The sequence below is a fragment of the Tyto alba genome, unplaced genomic scaffold (genome assembly GCF_018691265.1).
Source record: "Tyto alba isolate M040663 unplaced genomic scaffold, T.alba_DEE_v4.0 Super-Scaffold_13, whole genome shotgun sequence".
Taxonomy (NCBI): Eukaryota; Metazoa; Chordata; class Aves; order Strigiformes; family Tytonidae; genus Tyto; species Tyto alba.
In genome coordinates this window covers 21870957-21896535 of record NW_024881275.1, presented here as the reverse complement: position 1 = coordinate 21896535, position 25579 = coordinate 21870957, and the positions used below count along the sequence as shown (strand labels likewise).

The 25579-nt window shown below is 38.1% G+C and overlaps 1 protein-coding gene across 1 annotated transcript in view; it reads left to right on the top strand.

The window, feature by feature from the left end:
- Positions 1-25579, top strand: part of ZNF608 (zinc finger protein 608) — an 82542-nt gene that overhangs the window by 38095 nt on the left and 18868 nt on the right. The window contains 1 exon segment of the mRNA XM_032984053.2: positions 279-534. Within this exon segment, the coding sequence (XP_032839944.2) occupies positions 279-534 (256 nt within the window).

Sequence of the window (25579 nt, the reverse complement as noted above, 5' to 3'; positions counted from 1 at the left end):
CCTATGGCACCAGCGAATTGTCTTGTAGAAACTTAGCAATTTGCCTTGTTTAGTATGATAGTTATTTTTGTACTTAAATTTTCATGTGCAGCATTTGGGCTGATGTCAAAAAAAGTAAACTCATAAGATTGAAAATACCTGTGAAACACCAAATCCCTACATACACAAATGCAGTCTCAGCATAACTGGGCTTTCGTTTTTGAATTTGTATTTTCTTTTTTTTTTTTTTTTTTTAAATCTCACAGCACCATTATAGTAAGTTTGTCTGTTGTTTTCAGGTTGACCCCCTGTTTACAGTGCCTGCACCTCCACCTCCGATTTCCAGCAGTATCACACCTCAGATTCTGCCTTCCTACTTTTCCCCATCTTCATCCAATATTGCAGCACCAGTCGAGCAGCTTTTGGTACGGACTCGTTCAGTGGGTGTAAATACTTGCGAGGTTGGAGTAGTAACAGAACCCGAATGCCTTGGACCCTGTGAGCCTGGGACCAGCGTGAACTTGGAAGGAATTGTGTGGCATGAAACTGAAGAAGGTAAATTGTTTTTTCCACTAGGTTTGTCTGTGAGATATGTTAACAAGGAGGAAGCTTTGCTGTATCTGCCTGAGTGCTAAATGTAAGGGCTTGCTAGGGGTTGGGACACCATTATGTACAATGGCAGTCACAGCTTTATAGCTCAGCTAATAAGTTCTTATTTTAAAAACAAATGGCATTTTTTTTTATTATTTAAACAACTGTATTTTTGATATGACCTACCATGTATCCCCATTTAACAATAGATTTTTTTCCTTATTGCTATATTGAGAAAAGCTTACAAATGTGCTATTTAAATGTACATCATGAGGGGTGTATATGTGATAGGAGTGGACGTGTGAATAGTTTAAATGAAAACTTGTAAAGCTGAATATTTTGGAATTCAGACACTATGGTCAAAAATGCCACTGTTATGTAACAATAGAAGCCTCAGAGACCCAACAGAAATTCAGTTTGATGTGATTGCTGTTTGCATTTTGGTTATTTGAAACATACTTTAAGAGGAAAGCATTCTTGCTCAAAGAGAAGTGTTCCATCTGGTGAAGAAGTGCTATCTAAACCAGACTAATTTCTTTAATATCCTTTGAAGGCACTTGGCCAAGTAGGAGTGCTGGAGAACTTTTGGGAATACTAAACGTTGATTTGCTATGATTTAGAACAGAGGAAGTAGGAAGAGGATTATGCTGCGATATGCATATTTTTCCATTTTGGTTTTCAAAAGCCCATTATGAAAATACCAGCTTTCTCCTGTTAATGCTAAAAATACTGCACGTGTACATTAAACTTCTGCAATTTTTGGTTTAATAATAGTGGATTTCTCCAGTTACAGCTGTTCGAGAGTCTCCCTGTGATTGTTCTTAGGTTTGTTTTGAGGATTATTTAATTTTTAGTGATCTACCTCCCTCAACAGTGAAAACAAGATTATTTACAAAAGGATATAATGAAAGAATACAGGAGGGTATTGCTTCATGATAAATCCTGACATCCTTCAGATGTACACAGAACAGCATTTGGTCCTTTGCAGTGATATATAAGACCTCACCAAAGTGCTCTACACTGTCCTCTCAAAAATCAATAGAGAGAGTCAGATTTACTTGCTTTTATATTCTTTCATCCATCCATCTTTCTCACTGTGTATGTCTACAGCAGATTCATAAGGTAGATTGATCCTTTTAGATTGTTTTTAAAGCACAGTATAAATTCTGTTTTAAAATATCCCTGCAGAGATGACTGCCCTTAGCTCCAGTCTTCCTTGACTGGCCTGTATTAACCGTTGTTGGAATGTGTGGGCGTTAACTGTGTTGACATGAAAGAGCAGTAGCTGTTAATAGTGTTATTCTTGCTGAATAAACTAAACTTCTGACCCCCACTGAATTTAAGAAGCTTGCCTTGTTAAAGGTTTGGCACCAAAAATGAGGTATTAAAAAAAAGTGCATTTTGGTCAGGATTACATTCCGTTTACCAGTTTCTCAGCACTCTACAGGTTTAAAAACTCCTGTTAGTTAATAGAAATTAACTCCCTTAACCTTTTCCCAATTTGTCTAAAACATTTTTCTGAAACAACTCCAGAGTTCAATGACAGCATGTTTGAGTGAAATTGTTTTGAATGTGTATGTTTTCACAGCTTTACAAATACTGTTTGACGACACTACAGCTATGAGTGACTACAATAATAGATAAAATGGGATTCTAAAATACTCTAGAGATATAGCTAGAATATAGATTAAGAGACTGTGGAGAATTGATATGATTTTATATTGTATGGTCTGTACTGTGCTCTATGTGTTTTACTGTTTCAGACCCTGATGACTGAAGAAAGTAAGAAATTTTACTCTGGTTTTCCCAGTGTTCACAATCAACACTGTATTATGAAAAATGAGTTCCTAATGATTATTTTTGCATTTTAATTACATTTTGATGTTTGGGGCACACATATATGTATATATTTAGCTGTTTTCAAATTTTCTGACATGTTCATGAAAGCAGCTATATAGCAGCTTGTGTGAAGACATTTCTGCCAAATTTTAGAAAGCAGGGTGCAGATGGGTCTTCTATTTATCTTTACCAGATGAAAGATTATCAGATACTCATTTTTTCCAGTTATGATTTTGACTTTAATTAGGCCAGAACATGACCTTTCCTAAATTGGTGTAAATCCAGAATACTCCAACTGAAATCTTTATAATTGGTGACATCTAAAACCATCTTGATGTTCATAAAGACCAACTGAAAGGCAAATATGTTTTGTGATGCCCATACGTTTCTTTCATATTCACTCCTTTCACTGCTTTTCAAGACCTAGTGAAAACACACATGCAAACGGACATCTATCTAGCTGTCTATATATCCGATAGCTTTTTAATGTAAAATGATTCTAAGAAGCTAAGGTATGAAAATTTCTGACCTTGGCTTGTGTTTTGAGATATTTGAATTATAATGTATCTGATTTATCCACTCAGTAAGGTGAGCTGTGATCTGATTAGAATAGGCTTGTAGGATGTCTTTACAGCATATTGGAGCTATGAACCAAATGTGCTGCTGAGAAGCGTTCATATGCTGCAGCAACTAGTTGTGAGAATGTAAATACAGAAAGGGTGCGGTGATCACAGTTATTAGAATGGTAGAGTGAGTAGAGAAAGATGAAATCAGCTAGTTTATGTAGAACTCATAATTAAATGTAATTTATGCGTTATAGAGGAGGAGGAGTATGAGTATAATTTAGAAGTAATGTTTTGAAGGTTTTCGGTATCTGAAATAACCAGCTTTCTTTTAGGTATGTTAAACAAATTGTCACATTCTGTTGCATTTGTTCTTCAAGGTCAGAAAAAGGTTGATGTTTGGTTTTATTAGTCATACTTTTAAGATAATAACTCCAAAGGGTGGTAAAAAGCAGCACTGGATTTCAGACAAAACTGTGGCTGATCAAAGAGAATGTTGTTACTACAGCTCTTTTCATGTATTTCATGCCAATCTATTCAGCTGACTCGATCAGCAGATTTAATAAATCAGACCATTTTTCCCAGAGTGTTTCAGTCTTAAAACATGTACAAGGAAGCTGGCATCTGAAGTTTGTCACATTTTATTACAGGGCTTTGAAATTAAACATGGCTGGTTACTCATATAATTGACTGAGACTGCTGGTTATCATGTGGGCATTTCTCAGTTGCACTACTATGTTGTGTATTGTTTAATTTCTACATGTGTATGTTGTAGGTATTTTCAACTTCATAGTGACCTTGTTTGGATATGACTTGATAATGTGTCCAAAATGGTGTTAATGGCTGTAGAAAAGAATATTGAAGGTACGAGTTGAGGCTACACTGTCGTAGTGGAATGAGAAATGCTTATGGGCAAGTCAATCTGAAAGTTGGCAGCTGATGCAGATATTTGACACCAGAAACTACCACCCAATAACAGTAAAAGCCCTTCACAAAGCAGCTTGGTAGTGTTATTGGAGTATATTTTTTTTGTTTGGTTGGTTCTTCTGATAATCTGGGAAACAGCTGCCAGAAGTCTGTATTTCTACACTGAGGAGGAAGGTTTATCTAGAATCAGGTACTTTCTAAATTGTGTAATTATCTTCTGGGAAAACAGTTTTGAAGAGAGCAGTAATTGTTTCTTACTGCCTAGAGGAAATAAAAATGACCCAGAAAAAAGGGAAACCACCAACCAACTTTCTAAATTGCTTAGAGCTTGCTTTTTTTGTTTAGTTTCTCGCATGCAGTTGCCCAGGGTCATGTCCTGTTTTTGGTTCTGCATCTAGTAGTAGTTTCTGCCTTTAGATGTGGGAAGCAGTAGTTTTGTTGATGTCTTGTTTTCTTGAAAACTGTGTAGGAGACAGCCATCTGTCACCTTGATGCCTTTGTGTGCAGAACAAGCTGTCTATACGTGGCATTCTCTCATTGCTGCACTGACATTCTCCCCCTTTCTGCAGTTTGGGTACAACTTGCTGTTGTTGTTAGTAACAAACAATGGGAAAATGAGTTGTATTTTTTAAAGTGTCCTCTTATCATGGTTAGCTTGTTGATTTTTTTAACTTGAGACTAGTTGGCAGATTTGAAAAACAGGAATCTGCTGTATCTCAGAAATCTGATGGGACCATCTACACCGTATTCCAAATTTATCCTAGCATCAGTTCTGACATTATTTTGCAGAAATTGTCAGTAGAAAGGAGAACACTGAGAAGACAAAGAGGCATGCTGGTACTTGCGTATGGGTTTCTCAGCCTGCCACATTTACAACTAGTGTGCAAAGATGTTGTTTCGAAAACATACCTGTTGCACAGAGCTGATGTGGATTCCTCCCTGCCTTACTGTGTGGTGTTAGTTTTGCAAGAACTGTTTTAAAAGAACAGTCTGTTATAAATGTCTTTGGCTATATACGTATTTGTACATGTGTGTATAAATAAGGGTGTCTATAGAAATGTGTCTATAGAAATAGAATTAGAAAAATGGGAAGTAGTCTGTGTCTGTCTCTGATTCCCCTTAGCAATTCCTGTTTAAACAACACATTTTAACAACTACAAATGTGGCTTTACCAAGTTTACCAGGATACACTTGGCTCTCTGGGCTGCAAACGCACATTTCTGGGTCATGTTGAGCTTCTTGTCAACCAACACCCCTAAGTCCTTCTCCACTGGGCTGCTCTCAACCCACTTATTCACCCAGCCTGTATTTGTGCTTGGGATTGCCTTGACCCATGTGCAGGACCTTGCACTAGGCCGTGTTGAACTTCACAAGGTTTGCACAGGCCCAGCTCTCAAGCCTGTCAACGTCCCTTTGGATGTCAACCCCACCACACAGCTTGGTGTCATCAGCAAACTTGCTGAGGGTGCACTCAACCCCACTGTCTATGTCACCAGCGAAGATGTTGAACAGCACTGGTCCCAACACCAACTCCTGAGGAATGCCACTCATCACTGCTCTCCACTTGGACATTGAGCCATTGTCCGCAACTTTTGGAGTGCAACTATCCAGCCAATTCCTTATCCACCAAGTGGTCCATCCATCAAATCCATTTGTCTCCAATTTAGAGACAACGATGTCATACAGGAAGGTGTCAAATGCTTTGCACAAGCCCAGGTAGATGACATCAGTTGCTCTTCACTTATCTAACAGGTCTGTAATCCCATCGTTGAAGGCCACCAGATTTATCACACCTGATTTGCCCTTAGGGATGCCATGTTGACTGTCACTCATCACCTCCTTCTTTTCCATGTTCCTTTAGCATAGTTTCCAGGAGGATCTACTCCATGATCTTTCTGGGCAGAGAGGTGGGACTGACTGGCCTGTAGTTCCCCAGGTCTTCCTTTTTTCCCCTTTTTAAGAATGGGGGTTATGTTTCCCCTTCTTGATAAATTCTAATTTTGTCCTGTGACTGGATCTGCGGTGTTTCTTGCACACTTGTTTGAAACATATGGTGCTTGCCAGTGTTAGAGGTAAGCAGTGGGCTAGATGGACTGCTTGGTCAAAGCCAGTATGAGAGTAATTTAATTTTTCATAAATTTTACTCCTATAACTCAAAATGTTTGTGCTGAGAGAAGCAAAAAAGGGAACTGTGAATCATAGAATCATTCACGTTGGAAAAGACCTTTAAGATCATCAAATCCAACTGTAAACCTAACACTGCCAAGTCCACCATGAAACCATGTCCCTAAGTGCCACATCTGCACGTCTTTTAAATACCTCTGAGGATGGTGACTCAACCACTTCACTGGGCAGCCTGTTTTGATGCTTGATAACCTTTTAAGTGAAGAAATTTTTCCTGATAGCCAATCTAAGCTTCCCTGGCACAACTTGAGGCTGTTTCCTCTCATCCTATCACTTGTGAAAAGGGGCAGACACCCACCTCACTACAGCCTCCTCTCGGGTAGTTTTAGAGAGCGATAAGGTCTCCCCTCAGCCTCCTTTTCTCCAGACTAAACAACCCCAGTTCCCTCAGCTGCTCCTCATAAGACACTGTCACACACTACCTTCAGTTTCCTAATGAGACAGCTACTTGTAGTTTATTTGATACTGTTTTCATCTAAATTAAATTATGCAAACAGTGATTTTAGAACCAAACCCACATGTATGCAGAGAAGCCCCTTAAAGTCATTTTAAACCTTTGGGACTGGCTTTTATGAACGAGGTGTACATGGTTGAGTTGATGTGGCTTTAATGAGTTGCCATGAATCAGCAGGGCTACGATAACCAAAGCTTTGCAGGCTCTTCATTCACAGCAAACAGTGGATAAATCATGTCAGTATAAACCTTCTTAGTGAAGGAGAAATGCAAAATAGGTTATGGATGTTCACTGCTGACAGGGCTATATGTCAGATGGGAGATATTTTGGCCTCCTTGAGTTTAATTCTGAATCTTTTAGGAAGCAATACTTTTCCTAGAAATGTTCAATTACTCATTCACTTAAACCGTAATTTAAGTTTAAAGCTGTTTGTCTAGGTGATGGAAAGCATCACAGATTAGTGAAGATCTGTAACATGAAAAAAATGAGGTGAAAACAGAACCACTGCTAATTTCCAGACTTTTTTAATGCAGCAAAGTCAAGCTAATTCATCATCCTTTCCATTCCTTCCCAACACCACTGCTTCAGATTTTTGAACACTGCCCACCACCAGTGGAAGAAAAGCACTTAGGAAATTTGTGTAAAGATGCTATTAAATGGTAAATTCGGTATTTAAATGTCAGCATTCTTCCTTGAACATATTCACGGTGCAGGGTTTAACTAGAGCTAGTCCTACAAATTTGTTTAGGGAGGCTGTACATCTCTGTTGCATGGAGGGATGCATGATTTGTTTACTGCCTAGTGTTTGTTTTGTTGCTTCACCCTTACAGGTACAGATGTAATGCTAAGCAGAGCACAGCCACAGTACAGTTCTCATAACTGACCAAAAATATCTGAGGTGTCTTATTTATCCAGGGTAGTAACGACCAGCTTATCTAAAGGGACCTGGCAAATGCCACGTTTTACGGCTCAGTGTGAAGACTGGGTGCAACTCTCTTGCTACAACAAAAAGCAGAGAATGAAAAAACTTAATAAAGTCCAGACAGTGCTTACATAAAAAACTGTATATTGCCAGACTGCTACGGAGGAAGACTCCCTATGCTGCTTGTACGTACATAGAAAATTATCCCTTCTGCAAACAAGCATATGGGGCAGGGAGGGTGCATAGAAAAAGGAAAGAGGATAATTGAGATTGGAAACATTTGCTTGGAGCTATTTGAATGTGAAACTGAGCCTGCTCACGCGGTGAGGTTACGAACACTGAAGAGTTGCTCTAAGAAAAGCAACAGTTTTGAGCATTTACTGCTCAAAACCAAAATCTCAATAGCAGCAGATTGCTTAGAAGTGAGACTGATCTAGTACAAAATACTTGCAGCATGTGGTGTTTGGATTTGTAGATAGCAGGGGGGGAAGAGATGACTGCTAATGAAGAAAGTGTGTATGCGTGCAAGTGTTTTCTTACTAAATAAATACCACAGGAGTAAGGAATGAAAGCACAACTGAAATGGTGTCTTTAACTGTTGTGGTTCAGGAATTAAACCACTTATTTAAAGATGTTAAGATGTTCTCACAGTCACTCTAATTTTATACATAGTTTAATTAGTTCGGACAAGCTGTGGTCTTCCAGTTTTGTTACACTCCTAAGTATTGCTGGTCTTCTGCAGTGTTGAACAAGAGGTTCTCTCCATTGCTGGACTGTATGTTTTCACTAATAAATATTAATATCAATTTAATATTATTTCCCTCCCCCCCATGTTTCAGGCTATGTAGTGAAAAGCTGCTTTTGGCATTGGGACTAACTTGCCCATATAAGATCAGTGGCTGGTCTAACATCCAGCTTCTCATTTTTTAGAATAAGTAGAAACTTACATTTGGTCACTCCGAGGCCTATTCATAATTCTTTCCAGTTATTACTGATGTGGTAGTAACTAGCTACTAGTCTGGAACTCTTGATGACAAGAGACAATCAAAAAAACAGAAGGAAAACCTCAAATTAGAAATCTTGCAAGTGAAGAGTTCTTTGGCCTTCAGGGTTACTAAAAGATTACAGCTTATATTTTTGTTCTAAAAGAGGGAGACAGGAAAGGTAGAGGTTGAGGGTGAAGACAATATAAGAAAAAGAAAAGGTCAAGGGAAATAGCTTTCTTGATTTAGACTGAAAAACTAGGTCTAGATTTACTAAAGCTAGTATTGCAATGGAAACCACAGTTGAGGTTCATCAAGTTTATATCCCCAAGTGCCATGAGATTTAGGGGAAAAAAACCTGAAAACATCTGGTATAAAACACAAAAGGCCAGTATTAGAGCACTTTGCTTTAATTCTGGTTGGGTTTTTTTTGTTTATTTGGTTGGTTGATTTATTTTTGTTTTGGTTTGGTTTTGTTTGTTTTGGTTTTTTAAAGGAGTATCAACTAAAGCAGAAACACTTTTATGTCCATCAAAATTAACACTGGTTTGTATTTACTAACTGCAAATATAAATCTCAGAAGTATGTTAAGGGGATATAGCTATGGAAATAAAAGGCCATAGAATTAATTTTTAAGATCAGAATTTACTACCCTTGTTAAAGATTTAATCATAATAAAAAAGAATGTAAAGAATATTTAAGAACAGCCTTCTTTTTTCCCCTACCTCTTTTTTTTTTTTTTTTTTAAATACGTTTCAGTTACATGTTTAGCTTAGTTGGGAAGTTTACTAGGGCTTTGCTTGGGGCGGTATTTTAGTGTATTTAAGTCATGTTTTGTTTCGAGTTTTTTTGTTGCTATTTCTATGTGAGTGTTAACAGCAGATCAGGCCATTTGTTTTTTCTCTAGTGACTTAGCCAATAGTATAAAGAACTCCATCAATAAAATGGAACTGAAGTTAGTTGTCAGTAGATGGCAATTCTGTAGCCGGTTCCAAACACCGAGGACAAGTGTTGTGGCAAATCGGTTTCAAGCAGAGGACAGTTCCAGATCAATTTTAAGTTAATCTAGAGGTGGGTTTTTTGTTGTTGTTTGGTTTTTTTGTTGTTGTTGTTTTTTTTTTTTTTCCCCTGGTCACTTAGAACTTCTTCATTGAAGTAGGTTGAAACAAGTAATTATGTTTTACTGCCTGTTTACTTTCCCCTACAGTGACTGAACCTGTACTTCTTAACCTTCCATTCATACAGAGATGGCTTTTGTGGATCTTTTAAAGCCTGAGGCTATGTGACCCCCTCTGGTTGGGAGATTTTAGAAACAGAATAGTCTCAGGTTTCACTAAAGGAGCTGTTTTCCTTAGGGAAGAGATAAGCTGATGTCAACTTTTAGCAGAGTGTGACTTCTAATGTGTGTTACGTATTTTTTAAAAAAAGCTTACTTTTCAGGTTATTCTCTACAATTTCATTAAAGTCCTGGAAGTTACGACTGTAGATTATGTCATTTCTGATAAAGTTTTACAATGAATTAATATTTACTTCTTGACAAATTTTGTTTAAACCACTACTAGTGGCAGTGAGGCCAGTACAAGTTTGTTTACATCCAAGCTAGTTTCATCCAGAAGAACTGCTGGCTATTGGTAGAGTTCGTTTAGCTTCATAGTAAGAAGTATTACTGGTTACAAGCCTGAACAACTAAGAAAAAAACAAACCCCAAATTGCTCCTGGATTGCAACAATTCCCAGCTACAGAACTGTATTTAGAGGTGTTACAACCTGAACTAAGGTCAGTGGAAGATAGTAATGTTTGTTACTTAATGAAAATCAGATCAATTTCGTTGAATTCTGAGAGGATGACATTCCAGCCCAGACTGCATTCATCTGAAAAAGCCTTTAGTTTTCCCGTTGTTGTATAAAAGAAGGAAAAAGTTTTCCATAGTAGTCTTATAAAAATTAAGAATTCAGTATTTCTAAGCATGTCAGACCTATGTGACTCTTAAGTGGCAATATAGTTTAGTTCTTTGACAGTAGCCAATGTCTGAGCTTTTTCAACTTCACCAGTATTTTGCAATCCCCAGTTAGGCCCCATTTCTTCCAGAGTGGAGGGCTACTTAAGATGGAAGTGAAAGATACTGGTTTTGAACCATAGTGACACAGGAGTTTGTTTTTGATTAAACTGGCTAGTCAGGGTTTGTTAGAAACAGATGTAGCCAGGGAAGTGTTGGAACATTGTTCTGTGGGGGAGAGGAAAGGTGGCAGTGAAGCTGTCCTCACAAGTGCTGGTGGAAGTCTGAGAGATCTTCACAGTGCTTCTGACTTCTGCTGATCCAGCCTGTGAGAGCAGAGGAATTCACTGAGCTAGACTGGAGGAAAATTCATGTAGTTCTTTTGGAAACTTCCCACAACCAATCTTCACATTTTATTTGAGAGTCGTCTCCTAGGTTTTGTGTGTGCATGTCCCAAAAGCCGCACAGATTGGTTTCTTTGAATTTTCCTTTCCCCAGCACTTGAAGTTCTGATGGCCTCAACCACTGTGCTGTTATACTGAGGTACGACTACTTGCTGACCAGGGAAACTTCACATGCCAGCAGACTTGAAACAGATTTTGAATGACTACACCTCCCCTGCAAACACCTTACTATTGACAGTGGGAATGAAGTTGTGTAGCATTTTAGTAATTTATTTCATGATAGCCAGTCTGGAGGTACAAGAGCTGACAGGCAGTTTCTCCCCCAGATGAAGACTAAAGGTGGCACAAAAGTTCAGATTTACCAACTGATGGTGCATTTTTATGAAATGTGAACCAGAATGCTAACACCATTTCTTCTTATCTTGATTCTGCCCATGCTAGTGGCGCATGAAAGTAGTGAAAATAAGGGGGGAACAGGACACTTAAGAGGAGGGCGTAAATCTGTGCTTGGTTTTGCTTCAGGGAAGTGGTTGGTGATTGGGTTACAAATGGTTCTGTTGGTCTAGACAAGCAAGTGACAGGAAGTAATTTAGAGAAAATGTTTTTGTATCCCCAAAGCGTTATCTTCAAGGAGCACAGTTACTAATACTGTTTTGAAAAGAAACCTCCATTTGGACAAGCAGCTTGATGCAGGCAAAGCTGCTAATTTGTTTTCAGCTTCAAGGAGATTTAGAGTCTTTGCATCCTTGGCAGTAACACACAATGTAATTGTTTCCGTTCTCCTTAATCTTCAGTCTAGCTGCATTGGTTTAGTGTAGCTAGAAGAGGCTGGAATGTTGACTGAATTAGCTGCATGGGATAGCTTCTAATAGGCAAGGAGAAGTTACTCCGGGACTCCTCTGACTTTCCAGTATGTGAGGAGAACACTTGCTGTTCTTTTCATGATTATATCTAGTCGCAGAAACCCTTTTGTACAGAAGGGAAAATAAATTGCTGGGTATGAAAAGAAGGTGACAGAATTAATGTTCTTACACTGGCAATGTTACTCAGTTATTAGGGGCTCTCCGTAAATAACAGCTTTGCTCCCATCTATTTTCTGCCTCTTTCTTCCACAAAAGTAATTTTGTAACCCTACAATTTTTAAATACTTTAAAAAAACCTAACTGTGCACTGGGAGATTTGTTTGCATTCCTATTATTCAGTTTGGCAATGTTTGTGGTCAGCAGCTGCTTACATTTGGAATATGTGCCATTAACATACCACTGGTATAAACCTAGCTCAATTCACCAAAAATAAAATCTTCAGAGAAAGGATATAGCATATCATTGAGCAATTAAATTATTTAGTCAATCCAGTGGTTAAGCTTGGGTCAGCTTTGAAGGATAAATTTCATTGCGGGGATACATTCTTGGCTATGAATGAATGCATGAATAATCTTTCTTTGAACCTTAAGATGCACAATAGACACAATAACTCTTGAGTTGAACTCTTGAGAGTGGGCTGATTTATGGGCAGCTGTTGAAAGTGCTCCTAGTCAAATTATTTTTTCATCTGTGAAGTAGAAACCTGTAGTATATTAATTACTGTATACCATTGCAACAGTAAACAGACAAAGCTGTGCAAGTCTTTACTATGGGTTTTTAATTTATAGATTAAAAGCAAAAGTAATGATTCTGACATGGTACACTGCCATAGACCAGGAATCACTTGTCAGGGCTCCAGCAGACAAATAGTTGAAGGTGTTACTGACCTCAACTGCTCAGGCAGTTGATCTGTGTAAGTTACCTCCCATTTAGCAGAGGCAACAGCAGGGACTGTGTGTGCTCCCCAGTGCCAGCAAGCTCACAAACCTGTATAAGCCAGCACTAGCTTAATTTACATTAATGCTGTGATTGCAGGTGACCCAGAATCTGACACACATTTGTTTCTACTGTCCTTGCTCCAAGGGATATTGCCTCAATCAGAGGGCTGGGCTGGTTCTTTGGGAGGGAGTAGCATCACCCACTACATCAAGATTTGGCCAAGTTTATCTGCCAGAGGGCTTAGTTTTTTAAAACCATCAAGAGAGGTCTGTTTTGTGATCAGCAGTAGTGGCTTGGCACAGCTCCTTTTCATTGCTGGGTGAGGAGGGAACTGTTCCTGCCTCGATACCGTTTCTGAGCTATTGTGTCTATATTGCGCAGTGCTAGGAGGGTTACTGATTGTCGTAATGCATTCTGCGTTATTAAAATTGTGTCATGGAAGTTGTTTTTTAGGGAGTTCTTCTGAGAATTAGTTGCAGAAGGAGCAATTTGATTTTATTTTCTTTCACTTAACAGGCCAAGCAGATGGGAAAGCAGACCTGGAGTAGTTTTGCTGGCTGGCTGCCACGATTCTGTAAATTTTGATTTGTGTGGATATGTAACAGTTTTATTTTTCCCTTTTTGGAAATGTATCCCTGTAAGTCTTTGGGAAATTAATCGTTGGTTTCCTGTGAAATGTGCACTTGTAAAACAAATGTAGCAATGTGCCATGCAGACCCTATGTTGTGTCAATTAGGAAGTGTGACATCAGCAAACTCCATAGGCTGTCAAAGGCTAAAGCACTTTTCAAAGCATCATTCCTTCACAGCTCTCCAGAGAAGGGCTTAAACAATGACAGAAATTTGAACTGCAGTTCAGTACAGTTTTGTTTGCCTTTGCCACCCAAAAGGCATAGGGTTCATAATTCTACCCAAATGAGATTTTTAATGCCATTTGACCTAAAACTATTTTGTATTTGAAATTAACAAGGCATTCAAATTTGAAGAATCTGTATTAACAACTAAGCTTGAGTTGATCAGAACTTATAAATCCTAAATTCAATGATCCACAGGGAAAGATGAAAAATACAACTCAATTTTCACCCTTGGACTGTCTCCCCTTCTTGCTACTCTCTGCACCTCCACACCAGAATGACCTGCAAGAAAAGAGTTACTTAAGCATTTATTAACTGTGGTATTGATGATGACATCGCCACTAATTACATGCCAAGAGACAGTAAAAAACAGATTTAACAGTAAAAAATGCTAGAGACTTAAGCACATGACTGACAGCCTGGGTCACAGTTCTTTTTTTGTAGCTTTTTCCCTGGAAATTTAAAGAATTCAGATTCTCACTGTTCAGCATTTGAATCTTCAAGATCAAAAGGCCTTTCCTTCAAAGAGCTTCATGTTGTTATTTAAATGGTAATTGGCTCTATCCTCAGTTTGACTGTGAGCATTTTAATTTTGGTAGGTTTGGGATTTTCATTATTTTCAGTTCTGTGCTTCTAATGGAGGAGGTGATTTGGGGAATGACAAAGATTAATTGCAAATTTGGAAGCTAGTTACTAGTGACAAGAGTTGATAACTTTTGGGAAGGCACATATGCTATTTGAGCAACATGTGTTCCATAATGAATCATTTTGCTGCTGTGATAATCTGTCTCTTCTTTACTGGTAACTTTTACATCTGGAGTAGTTCCTCCCTGACAGGTGAATATTTCTGTATAGTGTGGACTGTAAAGTAGACATAAATTACAGGATTTGTTAAACTATTTGCTTGCAAACTTTTGGTTCAATACAGTACTCTCTGGAGAGTTGGTCATGGCCACGGAACTCTGATCTCTAGAGAGGCAGTGCTGGAGGAGTAGTAATCTTTGATGAATACTTTGTATTGTATTCTTCAATACTTCCGGGTGTAGAAAAAATTATGGCCTCATGATGTATTTAGGAGACAGAACCAACGTTTTGCTTTAATTCCTATTCACTCCTTGCTGAATTGCACTTCAGTTCCTACCTTGTAAAGTGTTACCTTCAGCTATCAGTATGATGAAGAAACATGAAAACTGCTATCCTTGTTATTCAAGAAAGGCTAAAATACTTTCACAAACAAATCATTGAAGTAGGTAAACCACTGTTAAAGAGTGTCAGAGATCATGATAAGACATGATTGTATTTCCTGTGCTTTGTGACTTGGTTTCCATTCTACTGCAGGGGGGACAGAGAAGGGGAAGAGAGGGATGGGGGCGGGGAAAGGAAAAAAATCCCCAAAAGACCCTGAGGTATAATTACTGATAAAGTGACTAAGCTGTATTCAGAATTAAAATGTCTTCCTGCTAAACATTAAATAAGAACCTGCAGGCCTGGGTCAGAGAAACATGAATGTGACAGTTTTCAAAATGCAGCAATTCAGTTTATATGTGTAAGGGAAAGAGGCACCTGAGGATTCTACAGAGCAGTCTTTGTATGGGTGATGTAGCACCAAGGACTGCATTAAGAACCTCTAGTTTTCTAATAATGTTAGAAGTATCTTGTTATTCACATGTTCATTTTCTGCTGGCTTTAGACCACCCAACATGACATCTAACTTGCAGCCATTTTTTCCTGCAGTGTCTTTTCTCCCCTCCCCCCAAACGTATGATGCATGTGTATTCATGTTTTTGCTTTCTGTTCACGGAGGTATCCAGCTGGGAAAATATAGTGTGTACAATACTCTCTGCCTTCAACTGACATTTCTCATAAATTGCAACAGAAACACTGCTATCAGCATCTTAATAGCAGGTAGAATACAGCTCTACATATCAGGTCTCAGCAGGACACAGAAACTATGGTTACCAAATTTCCAAAGAGAAAGGGTTAGGAGGGAAAGTTTTCATATAAGAATAACTGGGGAGGGGGGTGAGAAACATTTAAAATGGATTAATTGAAAGCTGCCTTTTTGAAAAAAGTCTTATAGGGGTTGACTCACTGGCTTCAGCAGTTGCCTTTTGCTGAATTGTTGTTTCAGAAGACCTCACAAGAGGCTTCTATTACAAGCAGTGCAAAAATAGCAACAGTCTTTCTTCTTTGGTCCTTAAAAAACCCTACTCTCCACACCCATTCCTTAAAACAGGTTTTGAAAAATACGTAATACTTAACTGCTGCTGTAGTATAAGGTGTTTACGACAGAAAGTCTGGGTCAGCCACAGTGCATTTATGCAGGAAATACAGATTTGGTGGAAATAGAGTAGTAAATAGCATTATGTTCCTAATCACGGGATTTAATAAGTTTCCATTTTGCCCCCAGCTCTATTTAAACCCAAATCTTGACTGAAGAAGGTCAGCATAGGTTAGAAAATAACCTCACAGCATACATTAGAAAATATATCACAATATTAAAATAAAATAATTTATTTAGCATTTTTTTGTTTGCTTGTTTTTTGGGGTTTTTGTTAATTTGGTTTGGGAAGGCCATTAAGTCAGACAAGATCCTCTTTACCACAGGTTGGTCTGTTCTTTGTGACCATGGCAGAAAGTACAGGAAATAATGAACTTAAATCTGGCAAGAGGTATTCAAGTGAGACACTAGAAAAGCATTTCTAACAGCAAGGATAATGAGGCTGTGAAGTAGGTTGTCTAGCAGCTTGTGGAGTCTTCCATTAGAGATAAATCTATGCATACATTTTCCAGGATAGATGCTGATACTGCTTCAGAAGTAGGGGAGGGGTGGACTGGACAACTTACTGAAGTCCTCTCAGCTCTATAGTTCAGTGTTTCTATGAGCAGGATAGTTCATAATTGATTTGGTTCATATTTTACTTCTCACACAGGGATTTCCTAAGAAATTAGGACATGATGTGTCACCTTTATTTTTTTTAGATTTAAAATTAGCTGAACAGCATTAGTGAAATATTTTAAAATGGCAGTAAAAATGAAATTTGCTGCCTAAACCAGGGCTATATATAAATTACAGCAGACAGCTATTAATCAAGGGCTCATGGGAACCGAATGTGGCACAGAGAACAACTCTCCTATGGACAGCCTAGTAATGAAGAGACCGACTGTTGAATCTGTACAGCTGAAGGAGAGTGTGCAGGTAGTCTTTGCTGGAAAGTTACCCCTGTGCTTGGTTTAAGCCTTAATTTTTCATATCAGTATCTAGCTAGTAAATATCTCATAATTTTGAAGGACACTTCTGAAGGACACTTCTCAAGTAACCTTTGCTTTTCTGTAACGTAATCTTTTAAAGCTGTCTTACAAGGAATGAGGGAAGGCAATGTTATAAACATAGTACAGCGTATTGAGATCCAAGAATACCGTTGAGTCTGAGTGTGGTACATAAATAACATTAATCTTCCTTCTGTAAGGACAGCTGTTGGTTTCAGTTTGGAGAGTAATAAAGATATACTGCTCTTCTCCTTCAGTTTTTCAGACTATATTCAGTGGAATATTTTTTCCAGCAGTAAATATGTATTAGCAGTTTTGTTTGTTTCTTTGCAGGGTGTTGGTTGTATGCTGTTTTGCTTGGAGAAAAAATAAAAAACATAAAATATCTCTTCAAGGTCTCAAAGATATGGCCAGGTATATTTTATTTATGGCATCTATAGGACAGTTGGTGGCCAGCCATAAAGAGACAGAATTTAATTATTAATCTTCCCACTTTTATCATTCTTTCCTCATTATTTCCTACCACCTATTAGTAATAGTATCTAAGATTTTCATAGTTTTGTGTTGGTTTTGCTTATGGCTGACTTTACTGTGACAGAGTAATAGCATATTGTATTAGTAATAGTAGTATTATAACCATGTTCTCTTTGATTCATCATTCATTTGGGTTCTTTCTGCAGTCCTCTCTTGCACTCCCTTGAAGTTTTATGAAGATCTCATTTTCTTAGTTGGTCAGCCATATAGTTTTGTCAAAGAGCAGTCTTAATCCATTTGACAATCTAACCATAAACCTTTTTGCTAGTGAGTTTACAAATCTCCCATTGAGAAGGCCTTGAAGAAAATAGAACTTCAGCCAGTAACAGCCTAAATTTTGTGCCTGCTACACTCTCTAGACAGGACAAGTGAAATGATAGAATCAGAAAAAATAAGTTTAAAGCAGTTTTATTTAAACACAGATTCATCCTTTATGTCTTCAGCAGCCATCGTTGTGAATATCTGAAATCCAGAGCAATTTAGAAGGTTCTGTATGCAGTGCTTTTGCTTTCAAATCCAAAGACCAAAATTTACTCAAATCTTTTGGAAGCATTCTGCCTTGACTGCCAAGGGACTGTTAATTATGTAGGTGGGAAATCCTTTGGAGAGAATAAATTATCTTTCTACTCTCTGAATGTTTCTGTCAGGTAGAGCCTCCTATCCATGGAGGTCTCTAGGCTCCTTTTCAGCAATTCCCAAGTGTACTAGAAGTGGATATATCTCGCCCCTTTTACCATTTGTCATCTGTAATACTGAGTCATGTCTTTGCACTAGTCTATAGGTGATTAAAGATAATACAAAATCTTATTGTCAGAAAAAAAGAAACTTCCTGAAAGGAATGGTTACTAAATTAATCACTATTTAGGAAATACAGACTTTCATAAATGTGCTTTTATACCTTCAACATCCTATCAGTGTAACCAAAATGTCTATATTAATAGTCTTTATGAACTCATTGGTCGAGTTAGCATTTCTGATGGACCAAATGCAGCTTTTGGTGTTCTCAGAAATAGTTCTCAGTCCCTAAGCAGTTTTTTCAAGAGAGGATAAAAGTAAAAGGTAAAATGAGTTTGCAAACCTTAAGGAAAGTTAGAATAAGTCTGTTGGGCAACAGGGAGTCTTTGTCCAAGAGGTTTTTTCACAGTGTCCCTTCAGTTTTCAAAACCTTTAAATTAAAGGGTAAAGAAGGTAGCAACTTTCTACTAGCCTACCAATCCCGTCAACTGGAAAGAGACCGCAAAAGCCTGATGTGCGTTTCCTTTGGTGTAGCTCTTCTGTATCCTCAAGCCTTCTTCCTTGGAATCTGACTCAGTTCACTAAGCAGCCTTTTTATCTGCCTATCACCAAAAGGTTTCCTACTAAAAAAAGGTTGTTTCTGATTGTGCATAGTGCATTGAACTCTGCAAAGAAAAAGAAGGCTTCTCATAAGATGCCAGCTGGATCTGGGCTGTTAGTATTATGATGAAGGGAAAAAGACCTAGCCTCTACAAATATTTTCTCTGGACATTCATTAAAAACCTAGTTTAGTCTCTTTTTTGAGTAATCTATGAGCTATTTTAGGTGGTTTCAGATCTTGTTAAGAACAATATATCAGTTCCTGTTACTGAATCTGCAGTCCTCAAATCTCTACCGCTATTCTTTTTTTCAAATGCAAGGTGTCTCCCTTCTGTGTTTTCATAGGTCACTTTAACATTTTCTCAAAACAACATTTGCAGAAGCTATTCAACCAGAATAGGAAAGGTCTTCCAGGAGAAAACATCCCCTTACCAATGGACAAAAGTGCTACTTTTGTTCAGTTCCCAAAAGAGACAGAAAGAACTCCCTGTTCTTGTGCGCCTTAACAGTTAAAATAAATGTATGGTCTTACCTTGAGCGCTGCTACTCTTTACTGTCTCTGTCACAGAGGAGGGCCCATGAGAAAGAAACCCAGCCTCTGTATTCTGAGTAACTAGTTGACTTAAGTACCCAAAGATCATTGGTAGGACTTCTAACACAGTGCAGCTGTGAGGAAAAGGTGCCACAGCCTCCACTGCCTTCTGGGTGAGGAGAGACACTCCTGCCAAAGATTTGAGAAAGGCAGCCAACTGTCATTCCTTTCACACCTTCCTGAAGTGTTACAAACTTCTTTTTGTGGCATCTGTTGTTACTGCATTTGGTTGTCTACTGCTCAGAGATGTGGTCCATCAACAGGAACCCATGGGTGCAGACATATGGAAGTCTGACCTTTTCCCCACTGGCACGCTTTCTCTGTCAGTGCTGTCACCTTTTCCTCATGAAACGCTGGGCTTCTGTGTGATTCTACTCCATCCTTCCCTCTAAGCAGCCTTAATCTGCTGGTGCATATTACACAGCAAATATAAGGGAGAGAAGAAAAATACAGTATTGTTTTGCTAATTCCTTTTATGGTTTCAGTCAGATGGTCATCTTCAGGTGATCTTGTGTCCTGAAACACAAAGACTGTTCTTTATAAGGCAGGTAGATAAGTTAAAAGATGGTAACAACTATACAAATGGTTTGGAGGACCAATAGCAAGGGAGCAGTCTTTCCATGCGGTTGTCTTACAGGCTACATGAAGGTGACTGTCCACCCCAGTGAATCCTTACAATCTCCACGGTTATAACAAAAAATGCATTGTCTAAATGGAACCACATTCACAGATTAGGTGAATTTATAGATTTTATGTGGGTTTGATACATCACACTGGTATTTCATGAAAGTGGAGGTCCATGTGAAGTATGTAGATTTTTTCATATGGTGTAATGATGGCATTGTTTCACTTGCATCCTTCCTGACAGAAACCATTAGCTGTAGTGGGTTAGCTGCTGTCTGAGTGGAAGTTGTTCTGACAAAGATGGTCATGTAAGGAGTCAGCTGTAGTTTTATATTAGGAGAGAGGTCAGGAAATTAATGCATCAGATATCTTGAAGAGAAAGAACAAAACACTCCCAGAAGCCTTGCTTTTGTGGCCTGTCAGAAGCAGCTTTCTTCATGTGGTCAGAGAGAACGTAAATGACAATAAAACATGCACTGAGGAGCTGTACTTAATCTGACTAAATATTACACATAAAATCTCTATCAGTGTTTTCTGCTCCTGCTATTGCAGGCCTGTATTTTCAGACATTTAATATATTTCCCTCTCCCTCCCTTTCACTCCTGTTCAGGTGTTGCAGAAATTTAAATTAACTGAAATTATTAGTATCATAAATAGAGGATGAAGGGTTATACTAGTATGATCTGGTGACAGTTACCCCAGTTCATACATGCCATTTCTTTCTTTCCCCCCCACCATCAGTTACACTGTATTACCAAGCACCATTCATAGTGTAGTGACAGCTGAGATCACAAACACTGTCATCACAAGGATGGGAGATTAAAATGTTCTTTGCAAAACTTTGTAAAGAAATTGTGGATGAGGAGTGGAAATCAGAATCAGGCTTTCAGGGCTTTTGGTCAGTATAAGGTGCCCTCTCTAGCACCAGTCTGTGTAACAGAATGAAGGGAGGAACTTTCCTCATTAATTCATGTGACAAGGAAGTGAAACAAACCACACAGCTTGTACTACAGAGGTTTTTATTGCTTCATAAATTTTATTGAGATAGAAATTAACCAGTTTCCTCTGTGTTTTAAACAGAGTCAGTTTGTGTTTATTGACACAGGGGAAACTCATCTGTGTTCAAGAATAGGTCTGTTTTCTGTTAGAAAAGGCTGCACTTCAGATATATTTTTAATACTGTCATGTATTAACTTGACACACCATGCTTAAGAATCTGTGGTTTGGGATTTCTTTATTTAACAACAGTTTTTCTACCTGATTGGTTTTGTGATAAGCAGTATCACATCAAGGAGTATCAGATTATAAGAAAACCACTGTGAGATGCAGCAGATGTGCCAAAGTCAAGAAATGATTTTATCCATTTCCAAAAACTTTTCAGCACTGCATCCACATTAGGGCTGCTGCCATGTTTACTGGAGCATTTGAAGTATGTTTTCCTGCTCATTTAGGGAGGAACATAAGTATGAGTGTATTATATTGCGGCAAACATATTCAAAAATGTTTTTCATTTAAGCTGTATTATTCATTAAGAGTTTGAAGCTGCCCTAAAACATATGGAACATACACAGCTTTATTTGGGTGCTTCAGTATAGACAGGTCTGTATTTGAAATGGAAGCTTAATGAGCTGTGACTATCTGAAAAATGAAAATGTATAGGCAGAGCCCTTGAAACGTCACCCATTTTTTTTTTTCCTCTATTTTTACAATAATGATTGTACAAGATGGGATTTGCATCTCTGAGCAATGAGTTAAATACGTCCAAATCTCCTTGAAATCAATTTCGTGTGATCAGGCATGCAGATTGAAAACCATGACTTTGAGATTTACGTTCTGTGAATAAAATTTACGTTCCCTGAAAAGCAAAAGAAGGCTGTCGTTTCATGCTTCCTAACCTTCATTGTCTATTTCCCTTCGGTACACACAAGCCCAGCGCGCCTGCGCACAGTTTAGAGGAACAGCTTTCTGCTCTGTCGATTTTGTTATATAAAAGCCTTTATATGTTTCCTTTATCACCTTTATCTGTTACATCTGTAAAATTTATTTTAGCAATGACAAATTTCTCTTTTGGGCCTGGAGTCTAAAAGAATGACTACTGGTAGGGTATCGGTAAAAGATTTGTTGGATATTACTGTTCATTAAATTGCAAGGAGCTGTGGGTGAGGCTAGCTGTCTGAAGCTGCTGTGAGCAGGTTGGTTATGGGCTGTACTTAGTGAATATACATCATCAGAGACACAAATGTGCTTCAGCAGCCTCTTGTTTTGTTCAACTAAAATGGGTGTTGATTTTGGAAAGCTCAGCAAAATCACTGTCGTTTTTCTAAATCAGATATCATTCATCCTACAGAGCATGCATGAAAAACAGCATCTAGGTTAAATATAGCAGCATTACTTCTCAGCTTTGTAAATTGACAAGAATAGCATTACATTTATTTCCCTTCAGAAAAATGCTCAGGCTGAATGCAGTGCCTCTGAGTGAGAGCTAATTGACAGCACTGTAAACAGGAATCCTTGTACACTGCAGGTGTACAGTACAGGGTGCTGCAGTGCTTACATTTTCACACTACTTTGACAGTTTTTCTCAGCCACATTTTATGTCGCTGTAGGGACAAGAAATTTAATGTTGCACACGTTGTTACTATTTTTAAGAAAGGAAATAAGAGAATATTCATAAGGGTAAAAACTTGAGTTACTAATACTATGACTGTTTGATTCACAGAAACTACATAAATAATTTGAAAGGCTTGCTGTATTTGTAATTTTTGTTATGCCACTCCAGCACTACCAGTGCTTAGTGCTTTTTATTCAGGTGTCCACCTAAATAACCGTGAAGTTTCATCTTCAGCAGAATCTGAAAGCAAGCTATTTGATGGACTACAAATTATGAGTTCTTCTCATTCTTCAGGGTGTAAATACGCTTTCAGCTGAAAGGAGGGAGGGAGGGGAATCCTTCATTTGAAACAAGCTTTTAGCCTGCACTTGATCTCCTCTGGTTTTGTATGAAAAGCCACATTGGACTGAATGACAGCTGAAAAGGCAAGCTGCTGTATCAGGGGATTTAGCAGAAGGAAGCTGCTGTTCTTTCAGACAGCACCTTCCCAGAAAGCTCTCTGAATTTCTTACTGGTTCAGTCCAATTGTAAAGTCAATGCACTAAAAATATGCAGATGAAACAGTTTAATTGAAGTACCTCTCACTGTCTTAGTACTGAAATTCAGGTTTAAGAAAGTAAATAAATATTCACTTATAGCTAGCAATTTCTATTTTGTAATTTAAAATGAGATTATCCTTTTCTAAAAGCTGAATTAATAATCATAGAATCATCTAAAGCTACAGCTAAGTTAATTAAAAAGAAAGGAAAAAGCCACTCTGATCTCTGGAGTTACTGCATTTGATTTCAGCTAGTTGATCACAAGTTCCATTCCTATAAAAATGAATCCTTAAAAAACTGCTTTCCTTTTTTTGTTCCAGTTTTAACTTTGATAAACAGGAAAAAAGCCATAAAAGATTTTGACAACTGTAAAATCTAGTCATGTTATGCAATATTGAAATTCTTACACAAAAAAAATGGTTTCTGCGCAGTTGGTGACAGCACATTATGACTCTTTAAATGGCCCGTTGGTGGTAGTAAGATTTATGCATACATCTGAATTGATACACAGCTGTTTAAAAATAATGGTAATAATTAAGGGTGAATGTTTTCAGAGACAAGTCAGTATTCTTCCATGTCAGACATGTAGGAGTCCTGCTTAAATGCTTTTCAGACCTCAGGAGAACGCTAGGGAGAAATAATAACATCATGATTAGTTCTGAAAGTATTATTGCATTTTGAGCACAATAGTGATATTGATCTCAAAATACTATAGAGTGACTAAAGAAGAACATATCCGTTTGTCCACAGTTAGCATAGCATGACTCCAGATGGGATATTTTTAATCAAATCTGCTTTGGTCACTGATTTTCTAACACACAAGTTATGTTATGGAACATACCAACATTTGTATGACACTTCTGTGTGACTGAAAGGTTATCGTTCTTGGTGTGCATAAAATTATTTTAGGAGTGCTTTCTGAATGTTACACCTTTCAAGAAAATCTGTGTCTAAGGGCTGATCTGTGTTACTGATGATTATTAGCAATTAGAAATGTGTTACTTTAAGGGAAGAGGGTTTGGGGCCATTGTTGTACAGCTCAGAGTCAATAAACTCTGAGCTGCTCATAATAGCCTTTCTTTCTCATTGAAGCCTTGGACTTGCCCTAACTTCATCAGAGCAGAGAAAGAAAGAATAATGTGAACAATAGGAGCCATGGAGTTTGACTTCGGCTTAATGTGAGGAGGCTGTAAAAGCTGTCAAGGAGCTTGATTGATTGGCTCTCAGGCTGCAGTCCTCAGTGCAAAGCAATAATGTTCCTGCCTCTTGTGAGAAGGCTGGATGTACCACCTGGGGTCAGAGCTTATCAGCCTCAGGGGCCAACATTTCAGATGAGGCCAAAGTGCAGTCAATAATTCATACAGAAATTTGTGTGTAGATTCTGGCATAAAGCAAGCTTTATCTTGGTATTTTTTTTTTTGTCTGACCAAGGAAAGAATTAAGTCATGTCTGAAAGTCTCTTTTTTTCCCTTTTTAGTGACATGGGAAAATAGTCTCCTAATATTGAAATATCTGTTTCTGTCATCATGTTGGTTGTACTTTAAAGAGGGAGGGCATGCCTATGATGATCCTTCAAGGGACGTTTTGTTGCCAGAAGAAATGTAGAGATTTTGAACTGATTGTATTAGGATTCCTAGAACCCTAAGATTTTACTTGCACTTTATGCAACACTGGTCTATCTTCAGTGTCTAAACAGTTTTGTTTCTAAACCAGCGAGGGTCAAAGACTGATCTGTTCTAGTGCATGAAAAAGCCAAGAGAAGCTGTAATAGCCGCAAAGATCACAGCAGGTCAGGGAAAAGTATCCAGACTCTTATTAATAAGTGGAGAAATTGGGACAGCTTGCTCAAAGGACACTTACAGGAAAATTGTGCAACCAGCTGCTGGCAAGGGAAGAGAAGCCTAGCAGAAAGAACACTGGTTACTAGTGGGAAATCAAGTTGCTGGTAGCTTGTCTTTGCATTGCATCAGTACTGATAAACAGCTGGAATAAGCCAACTGGTTAACCAGAAGTTTTACTAGTTTACCCACTTGGGACATAATTTAGAAGGGAGGAAAGAAAGTCACAGTGATCTCTGCAGAACTCTGACACCTATTGAAGTTGGTTAGTTGATAAGTAGCTCACTTTTGTTCTGTCCAACCAAAATTACTACTTTGCTTCAGTAGATGTTAACAAAAGCCCTTTTACCTTTCTTCTGCTCAAGAAGAACACTATTAGTCACAGTTCATTAGGCTTGTTTACAAAACAGAACTAGTATCTTAAGTGTGTTACTGAAATACTTGGAACGGTTTGGGGCATCTTTTTTCCCACTAAAATACAAGAATGTTATAATGGAAAGGACAGCACTGTCTACTATTCTTTAAGGAAAAGAACTAATTTGTGAGGTAAGAGCTGTAATAATTATGTAGCATCTGGTCTTGGCAATGCATAATACTGTTTTGTGGTTTTCAAATCTAGAAGGTAGAATTTCAAGCATAGTTTTGTTTTTAATCTGTTAACTATAACAACAGAAGACCTTACAATAATGTTACTCCAAATACTAAACTGAAGCAGTTGTATATGAAGAGGAGCCTCAAA